The sequence below is a fragment of the Cydia splendana genome, chromosome 23 (assembly GCF_910591565.1).
Source record: "Cydia splendana chromosome 23, ilCydSple1.2, whole genome shotgun sequence".
Lineage (NCBI taxonomy): Eukaryota > Metazoa > Arthropoda > Insecta > Lepidoptera > Tortricidae > Cydia > Cydia splendana.
In genome coordinates this window covers 4,529,658-4,557,633 of record NC_085982.1, presented here as the reverse complement: position 1 = coordinate 4,557,633, position 27,976 = coordinate 4,529,658, and the positions used below count along the sequence as shown (strand labels likewise).

The window sequence follows — 27,976 nt, the reverse complement described above, 5'->3', positions numbered from 1 at the left end:
ACTATTATACATTATATTAAAGCATATATTTAAAAACGGATTATTCCATACGTTTAATAAAACTACTCAATTAGTTTAGATGAAGTTTAGTTTACATGAACTAAACAGTTGAGTGTTGCGTCAAATGTAACGTAAGCAATGTATTGATTTTTGTATTTTCGCGGAAAATGTTTGGCCTAATCGATTGTATTAAAAATAAACATAGGATAGTCGTAGAATTAAATTAGGAAATGATTAGCTACGATTAGACGCAATAAAATATTAACAAGTGCTCCTTTTTTATTCAAAGTGATTGTATTTAAAATATAAATAAAATGTCTCATATTTTTAAGTTAATATTTACAATAGCTCTTATAGAGCAATTTTTTATTTGTAATACAAATGGTAAGTATTATTATACAGGCTTTCTTAGTGAATACGAAGTCTGTCATATAATATAAATATGTTTATTGTTGTTATTAATTAGCTCTACAGCAAAATAGGACCTACCACCATGTACGTCGATCAAGTATGGATGATAGTTTCTTCAAGAACCAAAAACCACCGTCTTACCGATCGTTCCAGCCAGTCTCAATTAAATATCGAAAAGCATATCCAAGGGAAGATCGCACGGACTACGACATTACCTCTTACGACTCCGAATACGGCGGAGTAGTATCTAACTTTACGTCTTCCATTTACGATGACAATCCTCCGTTATATCCAAATCCAGAAATCTTATCCAGAAGCAATCAAGGTAAACGGTATTTTAAAATTTAACGCAACAGGTTCACTGAACATATGAATTTAAAATCAACAGTTGTTTGTTTTTCTGTTGAACTTCTTTCACTTAACATATTTATAGGTTTGTGTCTTTTACATCAACAAATAGAAATATAATGATTATATTTTAGGCAAATCGGTGGACACCCGAGTGATGGACTCGGAGGTGGACTTACCAGATGACTCCCTGGCCGATGCGGATCTTAAGGAGCATAATATCATAGACAGTGTTACATACCTGTACGGCTTCAACAACTGCCATGGCGTGAGAAACGAATGGAAAATACTGGTGAGTATTAATTTCCAAAATGCAAAACTTTATGTCATATGTACAGTCTAGTTCATAAATCCGCAGTCGGTGAAAGTATGTAAAACAAACAAAATATTATGAAGTATTTGAACAAATTAAATTATTTTTCAGAAAATATTTTAATTTGTTTTTATCAAGTAGAAACACTACTATATAAATTAAGGCCACAAGCCTTCAGTAGGATGTGCATATACTTGGAAAAATTTGACTAATGTCGCTGTAGCCCGGTGGCTGAGTGGTTCAGGCACCTGCCGCGATAGCAGAGGACGCTGGTTCGATTCCAGCCTGGGGCACTGGAAGCCTTGGTCACTTTTTCTTAGTATATGACATTTATTTCAGTTTATAAACAAAATATTGTTGTGTTAATAGATATTCGTCACTAGCGGTATCGCAGTTCTGATGTTAGCTGCCACTGTGATGTGGCTGCTATGGAGTGAATACGCAGCTGAATTTAGAAAGAGCAGCAAGCTGTACCCAATCAACATTAACCTGTGCTGCTGTCTAGCGGCTTGTACGCTTATCTATATACAAGCAGTCATGGTAAGTAACATTTGAATTATTATCTTAGACTTCCTTTATTTAACGCCAAGTTCATATTCCCCAATTACCCAACTCCACATTGTATCTTAGTCGGTACAAAGTTGACGTTCGTGATCTCGTCAAAATTACTGAATTCAACCATGTTAGGTTTTGACGCCAAGTATGGCGCTCCCATATCACACACACATAGAGTAACTGGAATCTAACCAAAAGCTAAGACGACAACAGAAGTAATAGAACACATGGGGTGCAGTGCATCACCAAACTGCTTTAATTGTTCTACGTCCAAAATAAAACTAAGTAGGCGATACTGGCGCAGTCAGTGGGATGTAATTGAATATCTACGGAAAGTGCAAAACAAATTATAGGAAATCATATAATTATACTTGTAATTTTCCAAAAAATATATTCGTGTGTGACGTTTATGCTTTAACCCTTTACCAGGCGAAGGGATATATATTTCCCACATACGGCACTTCCAACATGTGTTCTATTTTCGATCAGTAAGACATATTTTAATTGTCAAGTTTGAACTGTCGGCCTGGTAAACGGTTAAAGTGTTTTCAATGGCCTTGAGCAATATTGTAGGCATCCTGAATAAATGAATTCTCTTCTTCATTTACCCAGGGCGTCTCATCCCCATCTCAATGTGAGCGCATCGCCCTACTCCTCCACTACACGCACGTGTCTTGCGCGATGTGGATCGTGGCGCTAGCTGCCGCCGTGGCTGAGTACTGCGTCTGCGATACACTGCTGCCGCTTAAGTATATCTACTTACTGGCGTATGGAGTCCCGGCGATTGTGGTCATGGTATGTTCTTATCATATTTATTCTGTAATAACTGTAAGCGTGTCGTTTGTCGGTCTGATAATCTCTAGTAAAGCTATTAAAGACATTGGATGAAACATCTACAAGAAACTCTTCAATTAGGACTGTCTGTTTTTTTTTCATTGTTCATTTTACTTCATCTTACGTAACCAAGTCATATTTCATAATGTCTTAAAAAGATAAAGTTCTTTATAAATCACTTTAAAAATTATTTAATTTCAGTTCAACTACGCTCTATCGATGGAACACTACGAAATAAAGCACTATTGCTGGATGTCGATAGAAAAGGGGATGGTCATGGGATTCATGGTTCCAGCTATGATTCTGATCCTGATCAATACTGGCATTATCATAATCGGACTGCAAAGCGTCAATAGGAAGCAAGCTGAAATGCTAACAGCCAAGATTCAGGAATTGGTAGACCATCACCTAGCGAACTGGCCTAAGAACGAGCAAAGGAACAGTACCGGAAGTATCGATACTTTGGATAACATATACAGCCCTAGCAGTAGCCGGAAGAACACAGATACTTCAGATAAGGATTACAATATGAGTGAAGATGATTGCCAGTATAATGTTAATCTGGGGAATTCTAATGGAGAGTTAGATTTAGACGGTGAGAATCAGGTAAGGGTGATTACATGAATTTGTTGCTATACTTAAGTACCTTATTATCATGCTACGGTTACATTAAGGTGCTTTTACTTACTATAAAAATTAATAATCTCTAGAGCCCCGAAGTCATGAATAAACCGTAAAAGAAACTGGTCAAGTGCGAGTCGGACTCGCGTTCCAAGGGTTCCGTACATTACCCAATTTTTAACAATGTAAGTATTTTTTGATGTGGAACGTGAAAGAAATGTCATTAAAAACCCCGTAGGGGTCGGATCAAAAACTAAGTACTTAATCAGGTCCGACTCACACTTGACTGCAGTCATCACTGCACATTTCTAATAGATTTTCCTGTCATCTATAGGTAAAGAAGCATTTTTTTTCAAAATTTTAACCTTTTGAACGCCAAGCGGCGCATCCATTTGCCGTGCCACTAACGCCACGGGGGTAAAATTTAGTTTTGTGAATAAATAATGCCGACCTAAAAGTGGGGTGTTTTTCAGTAGATTTTCATCAAAAAACGATTGACGTCAAATGCCGTCTTTGGCGTCGTTGTCACGATTTAGCGTTGACGTCAATTGCCGTCTGTGGCGATCAAAAGGTTAAACCCAGTAGTTTCGGAGATAAAAGGGGGGAATGGTCGGACAGACAGATAGACAGATGCACGAGTGATTCTATAAGGGTTCCGTTTTTTTCCTTTTGAGGTACGGAACCCTAAAAAAGGTGATTGATTGCACACGCCTTAGGTACAGTTAACATAAGGTGTTCTACAATAAATAATTGACGTCTCATTTCCAGCCTCCATACATAAAATCCTTACAAGACAGAGGACTCCTAAACGTACTCTACAGCATGGACAACCTATCTTTGAAATGGAGTTGGAATACGGAAGGGAACGAGCTCAAGTCTTACCTGAACTTGTGCTTAGTGTTGGAGCCATTCTTCGCTATCAACTGGGTGATGGGTGTTGTCGCTATTGAAAACGCTGGCCACTGGTCTACGCCGACTATTTATTTGATACTCGTTGTCGCTATGGTAAGCACTAAGCTCTCAAATCAAAGAGTAGTTTTTAACTCATTCGCTTTAGGGCTGCTTGAAAAACAGTTTGTTTCTTTTTTTTCCTATATGTACTTATGTGTGACAAAATTTTACAATCCTTTTCTGGCCCTCACTAATAAAGAGCTGCCAGACGCTCGGATGTAGTAATATGAAATATAGGAATAGTATTACAAACTAATTATAATGACGTTTTAGTTGCTAGTTGCTACCAAAATTGTAACAATAAATATTTATTCTTTTACAAAAATATAAACATGAAAAAAAATTTTTTTGATTTACTGTTAAGTACACATTAAAAATAGATAGACGTATTGGAAATGCTTGGAAGACATATTGGAGCCTAAAGGAAATAATGAAAAATAAAGATATCAATGTAACTATCAAGCGGAAACTCTTTGATACCAGCATACTTCCTATACTTACTTACGGCTGCCAATCCTGGGCTCTCACTAAAACACACATTAGAAAGCTAGAAACTTGCCAAAACTCCATGGAAAGAAGTATGCTGGGGAAAAGACTATCGGATAAAATAAGAATAAAATCCATAAAGAAGATCACCAAAACAAAAGATGTCACAAAAACAATAAAAAAGTTAAAATGGAAATGGTCAGGACATACAATTAGAGGCAAAGAAAAATGGTCGAAATCGATAATGAACTGGTTCACAGGCCATAAGAAAAGGAAAAGAGGTAGACCATTTAGAAGATGGGTGGACGACATCAAAGCCACAGCAGGAACCACATGGACGAGAGTTGCCAAGGATAGAGAGGAATGGAGAAGGTTGGAGGAGGCCTTTTGCCAATAAATGGCACACAGACAGAAAAAAAACGCAAGAACTGTAGAAAATAATGCAATCTACTGTCTGAAATAAAGGATTATTACATTATTACATTACACATTAAAAATATTATACAACTTACCTACCACAATTATATACCTACTTTTTTCGAGCTAGCTCTCCGTCTCTATTGGTCTCTATGTAAACTAGCACATATTTAATATTACTTCAACTTAATTAACATTACGTTGTATTTTTTCAGTATGTGTATCTCTCGGCCACATTGTGCACGACTCTTCCCATCGTCCGCAACAAAACGACGACACCGTGTTGCGAGGAAATCATCACTGAACAAACTTTGACTAGAACGAGGTAAAATCCATAGTATCTATACTAATATACTTATAGTCCGACAAGAAATTGTAGAAAATTATTTAGGGTGCCGCTTCCTACGTAAATGTCAAACCTACGTAAAATGCTTAAACATGGCAACAATTTAGTATGGGAATTTTTTAGTCCCGTTTTATTTTATTTCTACTATTTTATATCGCACTATAGTAAAATTTTATATTATAAATACGTAAGTGACTCTGTCTATTACCTGTTTTTTTAAACGTAACCGAATGTTATAAAATTTAGCATGTATGATCTTTAATTTAGTAACTCTCTTAAATAAAATTATGTGCAGAGCCGCGGGCAGAGCTTGTAAAAAATAATAATCATTATTATCGTTACAGTATACAAATAATACCAATTTAGTAGTTTATTTTCTTTACTAGTAACATTATTAACAAGGAGGATTTAAGCTTTTTTCACCACACCAGCTAGGAAAGGAAAGGCTTACTTTGCACTTCAAAAACTGATAGCAAAGTTGCATTTTATTCACATGTGAGGCAAAGTAATCAAATGAAAATTTTGAGTTGTTTTCTTATGTTTGCTGGTATAATTGACTTTTAAATGATGATTTTGGATGATAAATATTTAATAACATTCATTTGGATTTAATTTTGTTTGATATGTTACATTTAATATATGCTTCGGGTTGGTGTGGTAAAAAATTTTGTGTTTCACTCGGGGGCCAATTTTGTTTAACCCTCGTGCTTTGAAACCCTCGCAACGCTCAAGATTCCATTTTTCGAACCACTCGCTACGCTCGTGGTTCAATTTTGGAATCTTTCGCCTGCTCGGGTATCAATATTAGCACGAGCGATTAAACAACAACTTTGCCCCCTTGTAAAAGAAATAACTATTATTAGTCAATAGCCTCTATAAGGGTGGCATTTGTTTAAAAACCCTCAATAAATAAGTAAAGAATAATAAAAAAAAAACTTTAACCTCCTAAGACCCCTTCTTGTACAAAATGTTGTACAGTCAGTCAAGAAAGTGGTTTACCACTTTTCGACTCTATCATCTGATTGATAGAGTCGAAAAGTGGTAAACCACTTTCTTGGCTGACCGTACCTATTCTTCAATTTATTCTGATCTTTTATTGATTAAATAAAGGAATTTATACTAATTATTTTATTTCCAGGACAACTGACAGCATTCCTTTACTGGACCCAGCGATACAACAGCCCGTGGTGACTCCGGCGCCTGCAGATACTATAAGCACTATCAGCATATAAAGTAACCTTTATGTCAAGGTACTTGGGTTCACATTGGGGACTGCAAAGTCGGTTCGAGCGATCTAAAATCGCTTTCGGATTAAATTCGATTTGAGGAGGAATTGCGAAAATTTCTAACATTTAGTTAGTCAATTTATTGATAAAAGGATTTGAAATTGCTTGCCACGAAGGTGAAAACACGTTTGTTCTCATAGATTTTAAGAAAAATAATGCTATCGTATTAGTTTTAAGTGCAATATGAATGAATACTTATACACAATAACAAAGTTTTCACAACTTAATGGCCGTAAATATGGTTAATAATAAATTAAGGAATTTTAAATCAGCTTTACAGATTTTTATAGTGTTTTTGGTGTAACCATTTTAAAGATTTTATGTGATGGGTTGTGTATTATGTGTATAATTGTTTTTAAAGCAAAATTGTTGTATGTAAGTACGTATGTAAATATTAATTACCTATATTATTTATGCCTTATACAAATCAGGAAAATTCTTAACAGCGCGTTGTATCATACACCTTCAAGAGAATAGCGACATCTAGTAAGTAAATTGGAAACCTATAATAAACATGTTCTTAAAGTAACTAACCAATTACAAGCAGTTCCAAGTTAAAATTACAGAAGTAATATTTATTTCTCTTTGAGTAATAGCCGTAACACACTACCGCACCGCACAGCGACCTTAGTGCGGTGCGATAGTGTGTTAAGGCTTTATGTATTTTTGCCGCATCGCTATTTTTCCTACCCAAGCATAAGGCGTGTCCAGACGGGGACAATTTTCACCAATCTGATTAAATTGTCTGATCCAATCAGGTGGTGCGGACGTTGATGAATGTTGCCAGTAAAACAAAAAAAAAACCTCAAACCATTTTATCGATTGACTCATTAGATAAATATTTAAACAAGTAGAATGTATATTTACTTACCTACTATAAGATATTGCGACCCACTAACCCGCCATGGACCAGCGAAGTGAGTCGCATCTTTATATTTTATATACGCTTTTCTGTCCAAACTGATGTATTAACATTTAAAAAGTGAACGTTTTATCTTATACAACTGAACATGTTATGGCTGATTCAGATTTCAAACTAAGTATTAAATAGACTAGGTATTTTAAATTAAAATATAAATGTTATCAAAATATGGCAATAAAGCAGGCAATATGTTCTTTTCTGACAAAGACACGTCAGTAATATAGACTACTATTTCCATACAAATCTGTATTCTCTCGAAATAAGCTCTCTTATACCAGTAATCTTAAACAACTGAGAGCTTTGTTTGTAAATTAATTAGCATTATTACTATTCACTTGTCTTTGTTATCTATGATTTATTAACTATGTCGGTAGTAATTTTTTGATATTTGCTGTCGCACAATAGAATATGATTAAAATTATATATAGGTACCTATGTTAAACTTCTTACTAGAAGTAAAATGTATATCAAAATATCTATTTTCGGCAATACGGGTCAAGCATAAAACCCTTCCTCATTATTCCCCCAACAACCCTATTTTTTGCCATGGTATATGTGTGGACATAAGTAAAAAGCGTTTTAGACTCGGGTTTTAGACTACACTATTTGTCGGGCCCTATTATAGTTTGTCAAAGGACTGTCTCATTTCAATCATAGACCAAGAACCAGGAAAACTATACTCATCCTTTTCTTTTAGGTGCTAGTACTAGTGTAAGACAAAGATAGCATGATTCTCGCTATCATGCTATCTTTGTCTTACACTAGTACTAGCACCTAAAAGAAAAGGATGAGTATAGTTTTCCTGGTTCTTGGTGACTGACAAATTGGGTCAACGCCCCTGGTTTGACCAACTATATGTACCTTAGTCTCCCTATCCCTTCTTCCCTATAAGTGCCCTACACACACCACTTAACTAACCGAGAAATAGTAGTCTAAAACGCTTTTAAGTCTGTCACTTTTTGCAAGACAACAATATTTTCATTAAAATTACAGTGTGTAGTAGGCTTTAGAAGTCGGTTAATTTATATAATTTTCATTTTTGTTCGTTTGTCAGTTTTATAAGACCCTGCCTAAGCCACATGGCTTCTACTTCAGCGCACTTTTTTACGACAAAGTCATTAGATTTATATTCTTAAATGTTTTAGGCCGTAGTCGTTCTGTTTGTGATAGTAACTGTTGCCACAATGATTCGAATAAATGTTTTGACAAACATAATTGTTTCATTTTGAATTTTACAACATTAAGTAGCTTTTGTCCAAGTGGAACTTTGTAATAGGTACCGTACTTATTCACCTACGGACTTTCATCATCTAGTTTTATCTAGGGGACATCTACCTATTATTGCGTGATCGAGTAGGTAAGTAGACAACGGCGGTTATTCCCACTAGTTACCACCAAGTTGTTACCAGTGGTAAAAGGCAAGTAAAAGGTGGGAACAAAAATCGCAGTAGTTACCACTGGTAACAACTTGGTGGTAACTAGTGGGAATAACCACAATGACTCACAGGTACCAAAGATGTAATTAGAATGTAGAATGCAGTCAATCTATCCTACTTCTTGCTTGAAGGGATGTAGGTTACTTTGTAAAAGTTCTTGAGATTTGGCAGACTTGTCAGAAAGTGTAGTTTACCCGTGGACTCACACAGGGGTCTAAATGGGGCCAAGGGGCCAGCTAAAAAACGACCTTAAGGTTTTAAATTTACCATTTAATTTTGGTTGTCATTTTGGATTTAGGTCACAAGATACAGACCCTCCAGAGCGCAGGCACCTATTAGGGCCACTCGCACCATTCCACTAACCCGGGTTAACTGGTTAAACCTGGAGTTACCATGGTTACCAGTACAATTTGACACTGGGTTAACAGTTTAACCGCATAACCCCGGGTTAGTGGGATGATGCAAGTGGAGCTTAGAAACCGATTAGGAATGTAAATAAAACAATCGATTCGCTTATATCGAGTGTATTTCTGGATAAATTGGTTACAAAATACTCATCCACCGACCAGAGGCCAGCCGAGCAAAGCCGCGACAGAGAATCTCAAACGAAAACTTGATCGCACATCGTTTAGTATATATTACAATCTAAATAGTACAAAAAGCCGACCGGCGTTCGCGTGTAACAAAAAAAAATGCTCGCGTCACTGAATTTAATTTAGTTTGAGCTTACCTTACTCTTTTACAGGAAAATATATATATAATAATTAGTTATAACTTAAATTATTATAATAATCCCATCCGTCTTATACAGTATCTAGTTACAGTATCCGGCGATAAATATTGAACATCGAAAAGAGACTGGTAATTTCTGCTTCGTAAAATGTCCGTTGTTGTCCATATAAATACGATGACAGTCGTAAATAGCTAATTGTCTCTGGTCAAAGACCGATATGCAACATTTATCGCCGGATAGGTATTCTGTACACCACGGCAGAGAAAGCTTAAGGATGAAACGATATATTATAAGAACCCATGCGCCCCGGTCGTCATGAAATGCTTATTGGCGGTCGGTGGCGCGGAGCTTCTCCTCGACGGCCTCCTGGGAAGCCTCCGAGAGGTCGGTCGCTTGGATGTATTTCTGTACGCCGACTAGGGACTTCTTCAGGGCGTCGAAAGAGCTGGAACAGATTAGGGTACGATTAGCATAATTACTAGTCCTGATCAACTATACTCCGGCAGCGATCTTTTTGGTTAACACCATAACCATAACCTAGGTCTTTCAATCACGGCGGAACCCGTCCCAAATCCTAATTTATCGACATGTAATCTTCGAAATGCGCCTTTGTCTATACTCTAAAAGCGCGCATTACGTGCTTGCACCCTCCTATTCGAATCCTTTACGTGTTTCTGATATAGCGAGAGAGATGGTGATTTGTTCCGTTGTTATATAGATGGCAGCACTTAAGGCGATCACCGCGTACAAGGTACAGATGGTTTACTCTCTAACAAAACGCGTCTATTACGACAGATATAACCACAAGGTGGCGCAAGTGCGAGTAGGCGTCCGTTCCGCAGCGGTGCGCGGCAACTACTCTGCTAGACACCAAAATTGATGTGAGCCGCATGTATTTGTAGCGATGCGACGAAATCGCGGAGTGAGCCAGGCCTGGCGTGAGTAGCAATGTTAAAATTGCGCCACCAATGGGTGACTAGTACTCTTTAAGTACAGGAATTAAAAGAAGTATACCTGGAGTACAACATCTTCTTCTTGACCTTGGCGGTGTCGGGGCACCACGACATGAGGAACAGCTTCTGTTTCTTGCTCGCCTCCGACGTGCCTTGACACTGGTGCGTGTATTCAAAGTCGAACAGGCCATATCTGGAATAATTAAACAATTCTATTAGCTTATGAAAAGAAGGTTTTCTCGTCAAGGAAACTCTTAAATAACGGCTTTATTAAAAGTGGCAACACTGGTGTAGCGTATCGGTGCTTGTGGTAGAGAGTGAGACGGGACAGTGTGCGAGAGAGATACCTGCACTCGCCGGTGCCGCCCTGCTGCAGGTGCTCGAGGAACTGCTCGTACTCGGCGTTGCGCTCGCCGATGGTCTCCACGTCGATCTGCTTCTCGTCGCGGATGTACAACACCACGTGTCGGTGCTCGCGGTAGAGAGAGAGAGAGACGGGACAGTGTGCGAGAGAGATACCTGCACTCGCCGGTGCCGCCCTGCTGCAGGTGCTCGAGGAACTGCTCGTACTCGGCGTTGCGCTCGCCGATGGTCTCCACGTCGATCTGCTTCTCGTCGCGGATGTACAACACCACGTGTCGGTGCTCGCGGTAGAGAGAGAGAGAGACGGGACAGTGTGCGAGAGAGATACCTGCACTCGCCGGTGCCGCCCTGCTGCAGGTGCTCGAGGAACTGCTCGTACTCGGCGTTGCGCTCGCCAATGGTCTCCACGTCGATCTGCTTCTCGTCGCGGATGTAGAACACCACGTATCGGTGTTTCTTGTCCTTCTTGATCTCCTCGTACGTGGTCTTGCACGCGTCCGATACTGTCACGCCAGACGCCTGGAAAGAGAGGGAAGTTTAGGCTTGCAACTTTTTTGTAAGTTTACTGTAGAAACAAAGAAAAATGTTGTGAAGATCAAATCAAATGTAAAAATCAGAAATGACATTCAAAGTAGTATCTTTATTGTTACAATTTTTTCACATTGTTTATGAAAACAATTAAAGGTTTAAGATTCAGGGAATGATCACAGCGGAACTTGAACCGCGTAGCAGAACCATTCTAAATTTTTCATATTATTATACCCATAAACTAGAATATGCGTCAAATATAGTCACCTGTCACTGACCCTAAAATAGTACAAACATTTTACGCCACGTAAAAAAGTAGATGTCGAATTCGATTCAAGCTGTTTAAGCTCTGTCACGTCAAAATCGGTTCAGGGGGCCAACCGCGAAAACCGAAATTCGTCAATTGCGGTAGTAAAAGAGAAAGATCCCCGCAATTTGCGAACTTCGATTTTCGCGGTTATAGCCCTGACACCTGGCAGTTAGCTCGGTCAGACTGTATTGTTGTGGGACACTACATTGTACAGTCCCCATCAGATATATCGGAGCTACCAAGCTGCTCAAAAATATCTGAACACGCACTCTAACGCCTTGAGGCGTGTTTAGATATTTGTGGGCACCTTGGTCGGTTCGATATATCTGATGGGGACTGTAATACAGTCGATAGTACCGTCGGTCTACGATCGCGGATCGCGCCGACACAGTTCCAAGGCGAGTGTTTATTTGTCGGGTTTATATCCGTTCAGCGACGCATTTAGCGCGGGATTGCAGTGCTGACCAAGGTCGGTTGGGCCTGTTTACGAGACTGATATGTGTGAAAATGTTTGTCGTTTGATATGTGTGAAAATGTGTGTCGCTTGCCTATAGCACAGAATAAGTTATAGTACTATGTACAGAAGAGTCACTCTCTAACAAAACGCGTCTGTTACGATCAGGACAGATATGACCGCTTAGGTGGCGACAGTGCCACGCGCGGCTTATGGCTAGCCACCAAAATTGGTGTGGAACGGATGTACTTTTAGCTACCTGTTGCAAAGCGACGAAATCGCGGAGAGAGCCGTGCCTGCCTATAGCCACAGAGATAATAGTAGTATAACAGTTTTGAATGATTCACGGTTACTTTCATTAGACTTATATCGACCGGGATAAGGACCATGATTACCTTTTGTATTGTTTTCGAGCCCCCGATATTTCGACGCAGTTACATGCATCTTGTTCACGCGTACAAAAGGTCACGCTCCATATCCCGGTCGATATAAGAATAGTAGTATGTTCAGCATTCAGTTACATAACCCTGTCAAACAGCGAAAGATTGTGCCCTAGCTAGGGAAACCCCCAGTATGATAATACTATTACTTATTCTGTGCTCCCAGTCTGTTTCTCGCTTGCTATAATATAGAGTTTATAGACTATGCCTTAATTATTACAAGCGTGTCCGATTCAAACAGAAATTCCATCTTTCTATACAAGTAAGTCAAGTGTAATAAATGAAAAGCGAAATGGATGTTTGTAAAAACAAATTCTTGGGCTGCCAAGTCTCAAGACAAAAGAAAACTTTCTCAATACTCAGTAGGCACAGTTAAAACTGTTAGGACGACCTTAAAAACTGACCTATCTCCAACCCAGCTACTTGACCCAAGAACACGACCAGCAATGAACAACGGACGAATGTATTTTTATTTTCTCTCATAATTATTTCAACAAAGATTATACATCCTGGAGGTGACGAAGACGAACTAAAACATCATCTTAGACGGAAACATCAATTCACAACAGTTTTCGTCCAGTCTATATTTAACTCTGCCACTTTGCCGGTCCAGTAATAAACGTCAGATCTTAGCTATATGCATGGAAGTCAAGTGTGTCAAGCCACTACTACTATTCGAATTCAATTTAGAAACCCTATTAACCCATTTAAGACCTGTGCACACCGGATGCGTGTGCGTAGATGCACGTGCGCGTTGTTATATACAGATCCTTATGAGAGACGGCACACCGCTTGCGTGACGTGTGCGTGCGCGGCTCCAACATTTTAGCGCACGTGCACGTCACGCACACGCAGCCGGTGTGCTCTGGCCTTTAAGGTTATCAGAATTGTTTCAAAACGGGGAAAGTTTCCATAACTGAAAAATATATCATTGTAAAATGTCAAATGACAATATCCACATATTAAATTAGCTGACAAATACAGTTCATGTCATAAAGACACTGACACGCCTGTGCTAATAATACGATACAAATCATAAAACAACGACGCCATGGCATGAGTAATCGCAAAGATAACGACAGGAACTAAACATGTTTAAAATACGTGTCGACATTTCGAAAATTGTTGCGAATTCAAATAAATTAGATGAGTAATGGCCGAAGATTCTACCTGACCATATATGGTCTTGAAACAGGTAAATAATAAAACTTGTAATCTTGCCAATCTTGGCAACTTTCTCGCGCAAAGAATTACTATCGGTATACAGTGCGGGAATGCTGCCTGCGTGATTAGGCACTTTGCCGAGGGGCCTAGAAGGTAGGTTTGAGGGATTTTTATTTTTTAGTTGTCTTGAAACTATAAATAATAATATAATGATACACATATTTTGGTGCTTATCTGGTTGCCATAAGTTTTAGGAATACAATTGCTACTGGTCTTTCAGAAATGAACGGTCTCTCTTAGACGAGTACAAAAATATGGCCATGCGAGTGTAATTAAGGTTCCGTCACACAGGCGCGTTTTCCGGGCGGGGCGTGAGCGTTTTGTATGTAAAAGTGGCGCGCCCCGCTCACGCGCCTGTGTGACGGAGCTCTTCACGTACACGTATGCCGTGGGACATGCAATGCGAGCAATGTATTTAATGGGCCTTTTCAGAAATAAATATTGAAAACCTGATTCTTTCACATCTGGACTTTCTTGGGCTCATTCTACTCAGAATCGACAGCATTCTCCATCCCACCATTAAAAAAAGATGTCCCAAAATGTCCATTCCATTACGTCACGTTTTAGTATGAAAAATATTTCACTTGTATGTGCGTGACGTAGTGGAATATACAATTTTCATACAAATTTTTGGGACATTTTATTTTATCTTCAGAATTGAAAATGCTAGTGATTCTGAGTTGAAAGAATCCAACACCGGGATCTGTGAGAATCGGGTTTTCGATATTTATTTCTGAAAACGCCCTTTTGCCGAGCGCCGGAGCCGCATGCGATGTGGTTAGGCCTTTGATCCTCTCGTCTGACCGCAGATCAGGCGGTTCCATTAATATCGAGAAACAGCTGAGTTAACCTATGAGTCAGAAAAACGCGAGTTATCTCGCGTCTCGACCCGATATCGGCAGTTTATGTAAATAAATACTCATTGTTTTTACTTTAGTTGAACCGGTGTGTGATGTTTGATCAGGTGGTCGTGCGTTTTGAACTATGAGTACGTACGATGCAATGTAGAGTAGAAGACTAATAAGACTTGTGAATAACAATGGTCAAGCTTAAACATAAAGTTACACTTTAGGTGCCTTACTTGTTAAACGCGACTTTCGATTTGACAGCTACTCAGTAATCATGCTAGCCGCACTGGTGGCAATCTAATAACAACAAACTAACAAATGTTAATTCACGTCAGGGGTGCGAAACTCTTCCTTTCGGGCAGTCTCGGCTCCGTTCGGCTCAGCATTGCTCCGAGCAATTATTATTATTATGCTTGACACAACTTGACGTCCCTTTGCGTGCACGACCACAGACAAGATAATCACTTGAATTTTGACAACCCTAAATAGCCGAAAGGGATAGCATGATTCGTCCCTGCCGATGTCAAACTTCGGTTTTGTCAGTACTACTACTTATTCTGTGTTCACGTTAATCATCATTACCCCCTAGCAACTAACCGCAGAATAAACTCGTTTGGCATCTCCCCTCGAACTCGGCGACAGATACCATCGAAGTTGCCGTCTAACCTACTAACTTTTAACGCGCATAACTGGTCGGAAAGTTCGAAGACCGAGGTCATCATTTTGCTTATCTCTAGTTAAAAACCAATTGCCTTTTTAAAAGCACTAAACGGAGCCTAGCTAAGAGACAATAGTTTATATAGAAATCGAAACTTAAAGTAAATGGGCATGATGACATAATTTTCATATAATCAAAGACAGGAATTAGATCAAACCTTGTAAGATTTGATTAAACCGGGACAGGTAAAAAAAAATCGCATAGATTTCTGTGATACTTTGAGCGATAACGATAACCGTGAATTCCTTAAAATATTATATACAATACTCGACAATAGGCTAACACGTTATAAAAAAATACGTATATTCTGGAATACGAGCCGCGTTCAATCCCTCCTACGTGGCTGTATCGAAATAGAATCAGTAGAGACATTGGCCGTAGCTCTATTATTAGAGGCAGTCGATGCAACACGTGCTCCATACATCATTGAACCTTAGGAGGGCTTCCCGTCTAGCCAACCCGATGGAGTTGAGTAGACGAGTGGCGGGAAAGGTAGGTTACATTTGGTTGGTATTTTTGGCCTGGCCGGTTTATAGATTTGGAGATAACGGACGTAAAGAGAAACGTTAGGGAAAACCTTAGAGAACCTTCTCAGTGAACATCCCGTTTTTGCGGGTACGGTTTTCTGCAGGATCCCGTTTTAGTAGTATACATACATACGAGCAGTATCCCGCAAACAGAATGCTCGTGTGAACAGTACTATATTAGCACGTATAATACTAAAACGGGACCTTGCAGAAAACCTTACCCGCAAAAAACGGGATGTTCAATCGGAAAGATCCTTTTGGAGGGCTTTCGTGTACCTGTAGAATTGCCAGCTAGACAAAGTGGAAGGTACAGATGAGAGGACCAGATTAAAGCTGCGGTAAATAGCTCGATACAAGAAAAATAGTGTGTTGTGGACTTTCACCAATATCTGAAATTATTACCACGACCACGACAACTTCGTCAAGAGTATAACTGATATTAGTAGAATAGATACAGTTGAACGGCTAGGAATAAATGGACACATAAGTTTTGTTGTTTGTGCGTTTTGCTTAGTCAGATTATGCTATCGATTACTGATAAAGCGACAGTCAAAAGTAGATACTACAAAATATCGATTGTTAAAGTGCCCTTGTGGCCTATTTGCTAAATAAATGTTTCTTTCTGTTTGAGTAGGGAGCGTACATTTCTGGTCGACTATGAAAAGGGGACGATAGTTCCAGCACCGGATTAGAATAGGCTGATAGTAATGATGCTGCACTGGCGAGTTGCCAAAAACATACAAAACGCAAGTCATCTTACCTTCTCTTACCATGACCTAATAAAATTAGCGAACAACATGAAGTTTCTGATAATTACTGACATTGGTACGTAAACATACATTTGTGTCTAGATATATGTTTCATGCTACCCATCTGTCCGTCCGGCCGCGGCCTTGTTCCATTATTGTTAGTAATAGTATAGTTGTCGTTGTCGCTAGACTTGTAAGTTCTAGTGACATTACAACATGGTTAGGCCATTTCATAACATAAAGTTGAGTCGATGAAAATTCAGATCGAAAATTGGACAACCAACTCCCCTTTTTACCCCTTTCATGAAACACCGAACATAAAACACCTCGATTGTGTCATAAAAGCAAAAAAATTGCTGTCGAAATAAAATGCTAAACTATAAAAATCTGTCCGGATCCATATCATAAACAGACTTGTCTGTTAAAGGTTAAACGATTTCTGCATCCGATGCCTAACAAAATCGGAAGTCGCATGGACTTTTAAACATAAACCATTTATAGGATATTTATTATTCAATGGCCGTCCGCATTCTAAGAACCATGACGGCCGCTGACTCACCCGTCTCGACTCTTTCACTCTGTAACAGGTTTTATTGAGTCCTCCAGTAGCATTTGCTAATGATTACCAACAAAATAAATACTCCTATGGACATCCTGATACTGAGTCCTATAACCCTAGGGTTGCCATATAAAGTTTGTAGTCCTTTTTTTTTACATATCTAACTAAATTTAAGACATGATAACGAAACACATTGTAATTGTAACGACATGTATAACTTTCAACTTTCCAGTCAATAAACATCGCATATTACCCTTGCATGTAAATCTTCTCTAATGAATGTAACTTCTGCCAACATGATATAATGCTCGCCAGTGGACGCCTACGCGTTTCTGAAAGTATAGGACCTTGATGAAACTGATGCACGGTATCATGTGTTACGTTACGTTTTACGTAATGACTTTCGTTTTTCGGCCCAATTTCAAGATGCTGAAAAAACTGAATGTCCGATTGCGCTATCCGTATCCTACGCATCTTGTTGGTAAATCTTATGTTCAATGCTCCACAGTCCTCACGACACAGGCTCGACCTAGTGTGAGGGATATTGTTTGTTCTAAGAAGCGAAGTTGTACATATTCTATCGGTAATTTTAATTTAATTACTAAGGTTTCATGTCATGTCAATTTGGAAAATAAATATATTTGTATTTGCTATAGGTAACGTCGGTTACTAATAGTCCCAAGTCCCAAAGTTCCAACATCGCATCGTCACAATCTGCAAGTATTTCCTTTCCTTAACTTCAGAGGTAGAGGGCTTATTGCGAACCACTTCGTTCGTTCGTCTATTGCTCTTGCTTATTCGAGCGATAGAGGCAGATAACTTCGATTTTCAATAATCTTGGAAGGCCTTCGGGAGTACTCATAAAGAGTACGTCTCCCCAGCATCGAAAGGTATTAAAATGAAGGAAAATTCCTTCTTATTGGACCATTAGTACCATTACCTACATTTGCTCCGATCACATGGAAGCTCTTTGATATTTTGATACACCATGACTAATTTTCTTCTGAATTAGCTCCAAATAATTGTGTTGTAACACAAACATATTGACGTCAATAATGGTTCCGGCACCAATACGAGTATTGCTCACTCCTATTTCCGACGTTTTGACAGAGAATAATGAATTTATTAGTTATTACACTCAAAATTCACTAGGCGGATATGTCAACATTAAAATTAATCTTTTAGAGACATTTCTGCAGCATTTCAAATGACGAGAGGGCGCATTTGCACTGGGTTATCCGAAGAATGTCAGTACAATTGCCATCAGATATATTGGAGCGGCCAAGGTGCTCACAAATATCTGAGCACGCCTCTAAAAGCGTTAAGGGGCCCACAGATTACCAGTTCGCAGGACGATATCAGTTTGTTAGATACAGATATAGATGCCGGACGATATCAGTTAAACGCAAAAGGTGACTGTTCCGAACAACTGACAAGCTGATATCGTCCGGCGAACTGGTAATCTGTGGGCCCCTTTAGAGTGCTTGTTCAGATATTGTGAATACCGACTATACAATGCAGTGTCCCATCGCCGACGAGTAATCAAATAGGACCTGTTATTGATTTTCTCGAGGTTGCAGGCTGACGGTTACATCTAAAAAACAGTCAAAATAGTTTACGTTTGCTATGAGCCAGCTGGTTGAGAAAAGACATTCTAAAATATCTATTCGATTACCCACGGGGAGTCCCCAACCAAAAATAACTGCCTCGTCACTAATATCGATATGGCTACAATTCACTAGGGCTTGCCAAACCGCATATCTGGCCTGTTTCTTTGACTCAGGTCAACCAGATTAAGCATCAAACAGTCTCTCTTCGTTAAAGAGTTCGCAAAATTTTATTGTATGGGGCGTTTCATAGTAATTACACTGCTGAATGAAGTTGATCAGTCTGTAAATTGTGGTTGGTGTAACAGGCACTAAGGGACTAATCTTATTAATGAAAAAGAGTAGTATCAAGATATTCAAGATGGACACATAAATCGTAAGACTGATAAGAATATTTTGGGAGTGTAATACGGGACAGCAAACTTAGTGACTAAGAGGACGTCCTTAAGAGTGCCTTAGACTAAGTTCTACGCAAGGATAAGGGAGCATTCAGCCAATTCGAACGTACACTTGACATCATAATTAAATGGTTCACGGTTAGCAGAAGACTATTATTACCAATGATGACGACGAATCTCAGGGCCAGATTTTAAGACATACATACACAGACCAAACAAAAAAAAAGTGAATAGACTACATAGCGAGCTTGAAAGGACAATGGTCGATGGTTATAAATACGTAACGTAGATGAATGAGAGGTGTCACAAGTGTAAAACGCCGCTGGCGGGCTTCCAAGACAGAAATTGTCCTGTTATGTCAAGAGATACTTCGCGAGATCGTAATAAATACTCGCCTTTATGCGTTCTTCTGACGTGATACTGTTGGGATTACATTTATATACTTATCTAGTGTAGATTTAACTTCGATATTCTTAGAATGTCCTTCTATGTCCTAAAGACTTGAATCTTTACCATTCTTTAAGGGCCCATAGATTATCGCAAAAGGTGACAGTTCCGAACAACTGACAGGCTGATATCGTCCGGCGAACTGGTAATCTGTGGGCCTCTTTAGATGTAACATGAAGAGTTTGAAAAGCGACTAAATGTTCGACCATTTTTGTTGCGCACCTCGGCCCACGGAATAATCTCATGTCCAGGATAGGACAGCCAATCGAAATTCAAAGAAGTTTATGTCCATTTCTATTGGCCTTCCAATTAGAATTTAGACTAATTATTTTCGAGTAACAGGGACGCAGATACGATTTTGTACGATGTTCGCGTTGATATTCGAATTTCCGCCATATTTTTTTCCTTGGGAACAATATTCCTGGCCCCTATTTCACCATGGTGACAGGTGCGACAATTGTAAAATCACTGTTGCTGACGTCACAGGCATCCATGGGCTACGGTTACCACTTACCATCGGGCGGGCCGTATTCCTGTTTGCCACCATCTTTGTATTATTTAAAAAAACTTTATTATATCGGAAAAAAACAGATATTTCTTTTGCGAAGATTCTGACAATTGTCAAGATTTAGAAGAATTGTAGGTAATTCTTGACAGGTAATGAGTTATATGTAGGAATTTCGTGACAATTGTAGTGTTTCTTGTGACAATTGTCATAAACTTAGCAAGAGAAATATCTGTTTTTTTCCGATATAATAAAGTTTTTTTAAATAAAACAATGATGGTGGCAAACAGGAATATGGCCCGCCCGATGGTAAGCGGTAACCGTAGCCCATAATTGCCTGTGACGTCAGCAACAGTGATGTTTTACAATTGTCGCACCTGTCACCGTGGTGAAATTGGAGCCTGGTAATTTAACCGTTATTTGAATACCCAATTTTCCTGATTATTGCGGTTATCCTTTTAGTTATTAACTTTGTTTTCCTGTGTCAAAATTACTCAACAACACTGGTTTGGATATTTTCTCTGCCATAAGACCGGGTTTTCTAGGATTATCCTTATCAGGTGGATTATTCAATTCAATTCAAGCGGAAGAGTTGAACTTATCCTGTCAATAAAGGATTAATGTTTCTCCGACTTCTCTGTTATACAGTCAACAGCAGAAGTTGCTAAGCGGGCGAAGTGTTCAAAATGACCTTGACGCGCTTTATTGTTAAGAGAATAAGAGCGTGTCAAAGCAATTTTGAACACCTCGCCCGCTAGCAACTTCTGCTGCTGACTGTACCTCATGTTAATAACAACAAACAAACATCACATAGGATCCGTGAACGAGCTCCAGCAGGCGTTCACATGACATTAAAACTCCAAACGGTCTCTACATGGTAGATCTATCCCCATTTAAATGGGCTTAGTGTCAACAAATACGCTTAAATAAATAACCAAGCCTAAAAGACCAGTTTATACGGAGAAAATAATTATTCACATGTTGGTGTGAGTGGTGTTGACCAATGAACACCAAGTCATAGTAATCACATCTCAAATCCGTCACGATTACTTTAAGACACTTGAGTAACTCACTACTCACTAACGATCACATCATGATCAACTAATCATCGGTACAACACAAGTGCGTATTATTTGAGCCGTTTGGGCCGGGGCAGTGACCTCACCATGCGTCACGCTTGACTCACTCAGGTGTCGGGGCAAGGACATAGGCCTGCATCCTTGCGCGGGATGAGACAGATACAGATTTTCTATTAAGTATTCTTAGTTTTATGTTCTTGAAAGGTTCATTAAATATTCTTTTGTGAATATTTTCATTTTTGATTCATTTTATCGCCGGGTGGTCTTTTCATTTAACAGGCAACTAATACTCATCGAGACCGCAAACCCAAACACTATTAGGTTGCATAGTTTTGTCACAGATTTCCTGTGTCCATCATCGGATCAGCTCGATGGTACCATAATATTGCATTGTCACTCAATTTAGTAGTAGTAGTAAACTCTTTATTGTACAAAAAAACATATTAAAAATAACATACAATTAGTAAGAAGTACAAAGGCGAACTTATCCCTTTGAGGGATCTCTTCCAGTTAACCTTTGAGTAGATGAGAGGAGAAAGTGAAAAGAGGGTGACAAATGCAGCAAAATGTACAACAAGGTACCAGAAAGATAAAGGATATAAATACATACAAAATTTATAGGATAAACATACATATATTACACAAAAAGGAATGGGGAAAATACACAACAAATTGGAAAGAATTAGAACGATATTAAAGCAACTGTACAATAGAAATATAGACAAATTAATCAGTCAGATCAGATAACCATAGCTTCTTTAACCTCTCCTTGAACGACGCAACCGATTGTGCCTACAATTTACATTCTGTATGTTAGTTTCCGCTCAATCACATAATGGAAAGTGGGTTCTGTTCTGAGTAAGCTTGCAGGATTTCACCCGAACAGATATTCATACAAGTTAAATAAAAGCTTGTACATACAACTGTTTTTAATTGTACCTCATAATCTAGCTAGTCTACCATATCTGGACGAGTTCAGGCAGGTGGGTGGAGCCTTGTGGAGAAGACAGGCTCTGGACAGGGACGCGTGAAGGAATATGGGAGAGGCCTATGCCAAGGGCAACCAGACAAAACGTCTGCGGAGAATGGCTACCATATCTTACCGCGCGACTCGATTTGAGGGCGAGACTAACCCGATAAAAGGGGAGGCACCGTGGCCCTCAGTCAAAAAGTTTGAGAGGTGAACCCAGTTCCAAAGAGTAAAAGTGGAATTAAGTCGAGCGAGTCACAGAATAAATAATAGTACTAAGGTACAGAAGACTCACTCTCTGACAAAGCGCGTCTGTTACGATCAGGACAGATATGGCCGCTAGGGTGAGCCACGCCTGGTCGAGTATTGAAGCAGCAAGGGCGAGGTTACAGGGATTAACCACTCTAATTGACAAGTTGAGTAGGTCCGTCTGATAACGGGTAGAAGTCAAAGATAGCGAGATAACGATAGATTAGATAGATACCGTTAATGACGAGACCGTTTATTTCACAAGAAAAATAAATAAACTCATTGAATAGTAGGCTATAATGGGTTGGAAAATAAGTTTTTGACAAAAAAATCATTTTTGGTACAAGCTTTTATCACTTGCTTTTCGGTGAAGGAAAACATCGTGAGGAAACCTGCATACATCCGCGAAGAAATTCAAAGGTGTATGTGAAGTCCCCAATCCGCATTGGGCCAGCGTGGGGACTATAGCCCAAGCCCTCTTGCGAGTGAGAGGAGGCCTGTGCCCAGCAGTGGGACGTATATAGGCTGAATGATGATGATGATGATGACAAGCTTTTATCGCTGACTGTACATTTCTTTTCACATGCAACGAATACTCATCGAGACAATTCTAAAAACCCCAAATTAGGATGCGTTGTTTTACCACAGAGTTCCTATCGCCACCTGTCTCCATCATCAGATCAGCTTGATGGTACCATAATATTGCGTTGTCACCTGACTTACATATATATGTAAGCAAATTTTCAGCTACATCGGAAACCGGGAAGTGAAGTTGAAAGATTTGACCTGTACAAACATAGTTACATTGCAAGTTAATTAAAAGCTTGTAATAAAGCTGTTAGATTTCTCTGTCACAGTTAAATCTGTCCAACTGTCTAATGGTAGGGTAATATCCACCTTTTTTATATTAAATATGGATAGCCCATATTACCCTACATAAAATCACCTAAAGGTTCCGTCACACAGGCGCGTTTTCCAGGCGGGGCGTGAGCGTTTTATATGTAAAAGCGGCGCGCCCCGCTCTCGCCCCGCCCGGAAAACGCGCCTGTGTGACGAAGCCTTAACAGTATCGCTACAGTCTCATAGTAACATATATATCAGAGTAGCCAAGGTACTAACAAATTCTTAACCAAGCCTTATTAGTTATAACCTAATTAATGGATGCAGCTGACTATCTATTAACGCATTCACTGCCAGGGGGCGTGGCCTAGGAACAAACTTGTATGAAGGTGGACGCACACGTGCATCAGGGACAGTGAATGTATTAAGCCCTTTTATTCTGAGTTAATATGTCTCTAAGCTCAGTGTGCCGCTTGGCAAAGGCCTCCTCCAGCCTCTTTCCATTGGGGTCTGTCGTGGGCCACTCTTCTCCAGTTTGGGCCTGCTGTGAGTTTAAGTTCATCCTCAATCTTGTTCGAGGTCCCCTGCAGCTGACTAATGCCATCAATCTAGATGAATCAGAAAACTGCAGGAAATGTATTGTGACCATCGAGTTTATTTAGTGTGACCTTCTAACGAGAAGTCAAAATGTTCAAAGATAAGATATAGATAGATAGATCTTAACTACACCCAAAAATGTTTCCAACAGAATGCTTGACTTACTAAGTATTATAATTAAACAATCAAAAGAATGAAATTATCACAACAAGTCACGGAAAAACACATCTTAATCTCAAGCCATAAAGATTAAACAGGAAATGCTAATTAATAACTGTATCTGTTATGACTAATTCATGAACTTGCAACTTTTAATAATGTTGTTAATATGGGTGGTGCCTATGGATTTTTCCCAGGTAGACATGGGTGATATATGCGGCTTTCCAATAGAAAAGGGTCCTTATGCTTCATGTATATTTAAGGAACCTTTCCATCAGAGGATACTTATGCACATGTACAGTTGAAAGTTTTAATTTATGACCCATTTTGTACCTTGTCAGTGACAATAGTATGAGGTCTTTCATATTGTTGCTAAGTTAGTATGGTCCACCACTCTGGTACAAAATGATGCTTTTGTATTCATGTCATCCGTCTGGTTCAATCAATTCCAGAGATCTTAAAGTACCAAGCAAAGCAAGAGAAGGGGGCACCCTTAGAGCCTGTCGGCTCCGAATTATAATTGGATGTCCCGGTTGCAGGCTAATCTGTGTCGGGCAAGTGTGAATGAATAGCTTCATATAACATGTTCTGCCACTGGGACATCCAATTAAAATCTGGGTCCGACATCCAACAAGTGGGAACGGGCTCTTAAGACAGGATGCCCTAAGCAAACAGTCTTTAAAGAGTCTAAAGTATAGCCCGTAAGTGCCAAATAGTCCTGCATAGTGTGATAAGAAACGGAGGCGCAGCTGAGGCCCTTGGGTCAAAATGTTAGGAGACCTCTCTGCGCTAAGTAACTGCTTATAGTGCTTAATTTGTTTATAGTTAATCTGGTTCTGTCAATACTTTGTTGCCGTAAGATCTTCTACTTCTGGCCACTTTCGTTTTTATTATTATGAAATGACAGTTCTCGGAATAAAATTCCATTAGTAGGTATGTTCATGATGTCTAAATTTAATCAATTTCTGTATATTATAGCTGTATAGCTAAGTATGAAGGAAAAAATATATTTTAATTGTAACTAGGTAAATTGATATCTAAATTATAATAGACTGCTTTGCTATAAGGAAGACTATGATATTATATTTCCTGTATGATGAGGGTAATTTTCAACAAAATTGTTTTAATAGATCATAACAATCTGGTAGTAAAATGTGATAGGTAATAAGGTATTATTAATGCTATGGTTTACTGCACATATTTTTATAGTTAACCAGTGCTTGTGTTATTAAAACCTTGACTTGATGAGGTGACAAATTTGTCAATTCTTAGTCAAAGTGTATTCTACAAGTAAATTAATAATTCAATAGACCATTTAAAGTATTTAAACACATGATTCACCTCTGCCAATGCCCGAGCTCCAATACTAACAAATAAGGAAATATAATGTCAACTACAAGCTAGAAGCGTAACCATATGACTCAGTCATTCTGATAAGATTCCATATGTATGTTCTAAATAGTCACTTTGGAATTTCTTTTGATTTCTCTGGTTATATTACAAGGTTTTAAACGATTTGCGTGTTAGGTTAGTTTTCCGGAAGATTTGACTGGTAGACAAAATTTATAAGGCACGATGTTTGAATTAGTGAGTGAGTGACCTTGACACTGCGTCAGGCGGGAGCATTACCCCCGGTCAGTCTGCACCGACGCCCATTGCGCGACTCTATTCACCCGAAATAGACGTGAAATGTATGTGACAAGCGCCGCCGACCGCTATACCATATATGGTAAAACTGAATGCGATTGCGCGGCGATGCAAACCCTCACTCAGTTCGATGCCCTCGGTACGCCACCGGCATCGCCAAATAACCTTCACAAACTACGAGATACAATTTCTTTCAAATATCCAGCAATCCAGTAACGCCCAAAATTCCACAGCCGTCAAAAAAGGCGCTGCAGACTCGTAACCTTTCAAACATACGTGAAATCCAACACCGCTAATCCAAACCCAACATCCGACATCCACTCCGGAACGGCAAGGTTTTAGCCAGCTCCAGTTTTAATAACGCTAAAAACACAACACGTGGCATAAAATCACTGAACGGTGACATTTATTTTAACGAGAAAAGGCGTGCGAACTCGGCGGTGGTTCGTGCGAAATATGGCGGCACCGGTCTCACAAGAATAAATTCCGTTGCAATTTCGGCATTACGATACGCTTTTTGACGCACCCACGGTATTTTTTCACAACACAATTATGAAGCACTGCAATTTATTCTCCTCACTTACCATTTTTGATGTTATTCACGTAAAAATTTCACCACTAACTTCACCGACTCCGCGACAACAGCGAGCGACCGGAACGACACTGATCCGTACAGTTGGCTGCCCGTTATTTTGCGACAGCGAATGAGCCAATGGGCGCATGTGTCAAAAAAGTGGAGTAAAGTCAGTACAATTCCCAATTTATTAAAATTAAGTTAATGACAATGTAATTATGCAGAGTTCAATTGGAATCCAGTTTAAATATTTATACAACTGTTTTGAATTTTTTAAACAGTCTTTTAATTTTCTGTAGCAAAATTGCAAATACAGATAATTGAAAATTTCAAAGTTGTACTAACAACGTCGATGCTGTCGTGACAATGAATACTCGAATATATTTATATCTTGATAAATGAAAGTCACATCAGCGGGATGAGATAAGAACAAACAATACACTTGTAAAGCCAGTGATAAAACTAAAGTTCTTGCTAGTCGACAAGTGAGTCACTATTACGATTAAATTTTATCCAATCACATTCCAGTATTTAACAAATGCCCATATATGGAGAGACGGAAATAACTTCAAGTCGCCATTTTATATTTTGAAAATTTGGCGCCTTTCGGTCGAACACGGATTTCGTATTTTTATTTTATTTCGAGTTTCTTTATTACTTCTTTAATATTTATTTTATACGAATTCGTAGTTTATAGTGATAATCATTTTTAGATAGTCTGGTACAGCCACTTAGTCAGTAGAAAAATTAGAATTTTGCGCTTTTTTCTACAGACAACTTGGGTGTGCTGTAGGGCTAATAATATGGTCGGCTGTTTATGATTTGTCACCATGCCTGTCACGTTCTAACAAATATGTAAGTACGAAAGTGACGCATGGCATGACAGGTGATAAAAATGCGACCATAATACCATAATAATGGAGTATATTATAGTTTCGTAATTGATGAGTACCTATTGTTATTATAATATTCAGATAATTATGATTATATTTATCCTAGCTAAAGAAAATTGAAACACTGTCCTTCGTTGTTATTACTTTGGCCAGACTGTCCAGTCACGATCATGAGCGCCTACCGCGGAAAACGAAAATCAAAATTTATCTATATTTCCCTGTCTCTCTCTTGTCTATTCGAGCGGTAGAAAGCCAGTATTAGGTCAAAAAAGTAATAAATAGAAACTTAATGTAAATAAACATCTTTATTCATCCAACCAACAAAAACTTCCACAAGAAATCAATGAATTTTGGAACTTTGTAGCCTACAATTATACATACAGAATGTTTTCCATTATTTCATTGGTTATAATACTTATAATGCATACGATTTTCTTAATTTATACAATGAATTCAGTTGTACATTACAAACATACGAGGTAAAAAATAGCAAGACACGATCGTACGTTTCCGTGAAAATACGATGGAAAATAATTATACACTAGAACTGCAGCTGATTTGCCTCGTCAGAAAAGCCAATGTTGACTTAGAAAGAGTTGCCGACATAGTTATGAATAAGATACCTTTTATACATAATATACAAGTTAGTCATAGTCATATTATGCCCCGGCGAGCCAGC

At 38.9% G+C, this 27,976-nt stretch overlaps 2 protein-coding genes across 2 annotated transcripts; one reads left to right on the top strand and one right to left on the bottom strand.

Moving 5' to 3' along the window:
* The first annotated feature begins 95 nt into the window (after positions 1-95).
* LOC134801747 (uncharacterized) lies at positions 96-6,640 on the top strand. Its single transcript, XM_063774343.1, has 9 exons — positions 96-384; positions 467-736; positions 894-1,051; positions 1,442-1,612; positions 2,240-2,422; positions 2,663-3,067; positions 3,851-4,087; positions 5,152-5,261; positions 6,421-6,640. The coding sequence occupies exons 1-9, from the start codon at positions 315-317 to the stop codon at positions 6,512-6,514; spliced, it is 1,698 nt and encodes a 565-aa protein (XP_063630413.1). The 5' UTR covers positions 96-314; the 3' UTR covers positions 6,515-6,640.
* A 2,794-nt stretch (positions 6,641-9,434) lies between these two features.
* Positions 9,435-26,862, bottom strand: LOC134801901 (cofilin/actin-depolymerizing factor homolog). Its single transcript, XM_063774551.1, is given in 5 exon segments — positions 9,435-10,003; positions 10,005-10,104; positions 10,674-10,805; positions 11,304-11,494; positions 26,415-26,862. Coding segments are annotated over 5 exon segments (483 nt in total). The 5' UTR covers positions 26,418-26,862; the 3' UTR covers positions 9,435-9,946.
* Between the last annotated feature and the right edge of the window lie 1,114 nt (positions 26,863-27,976).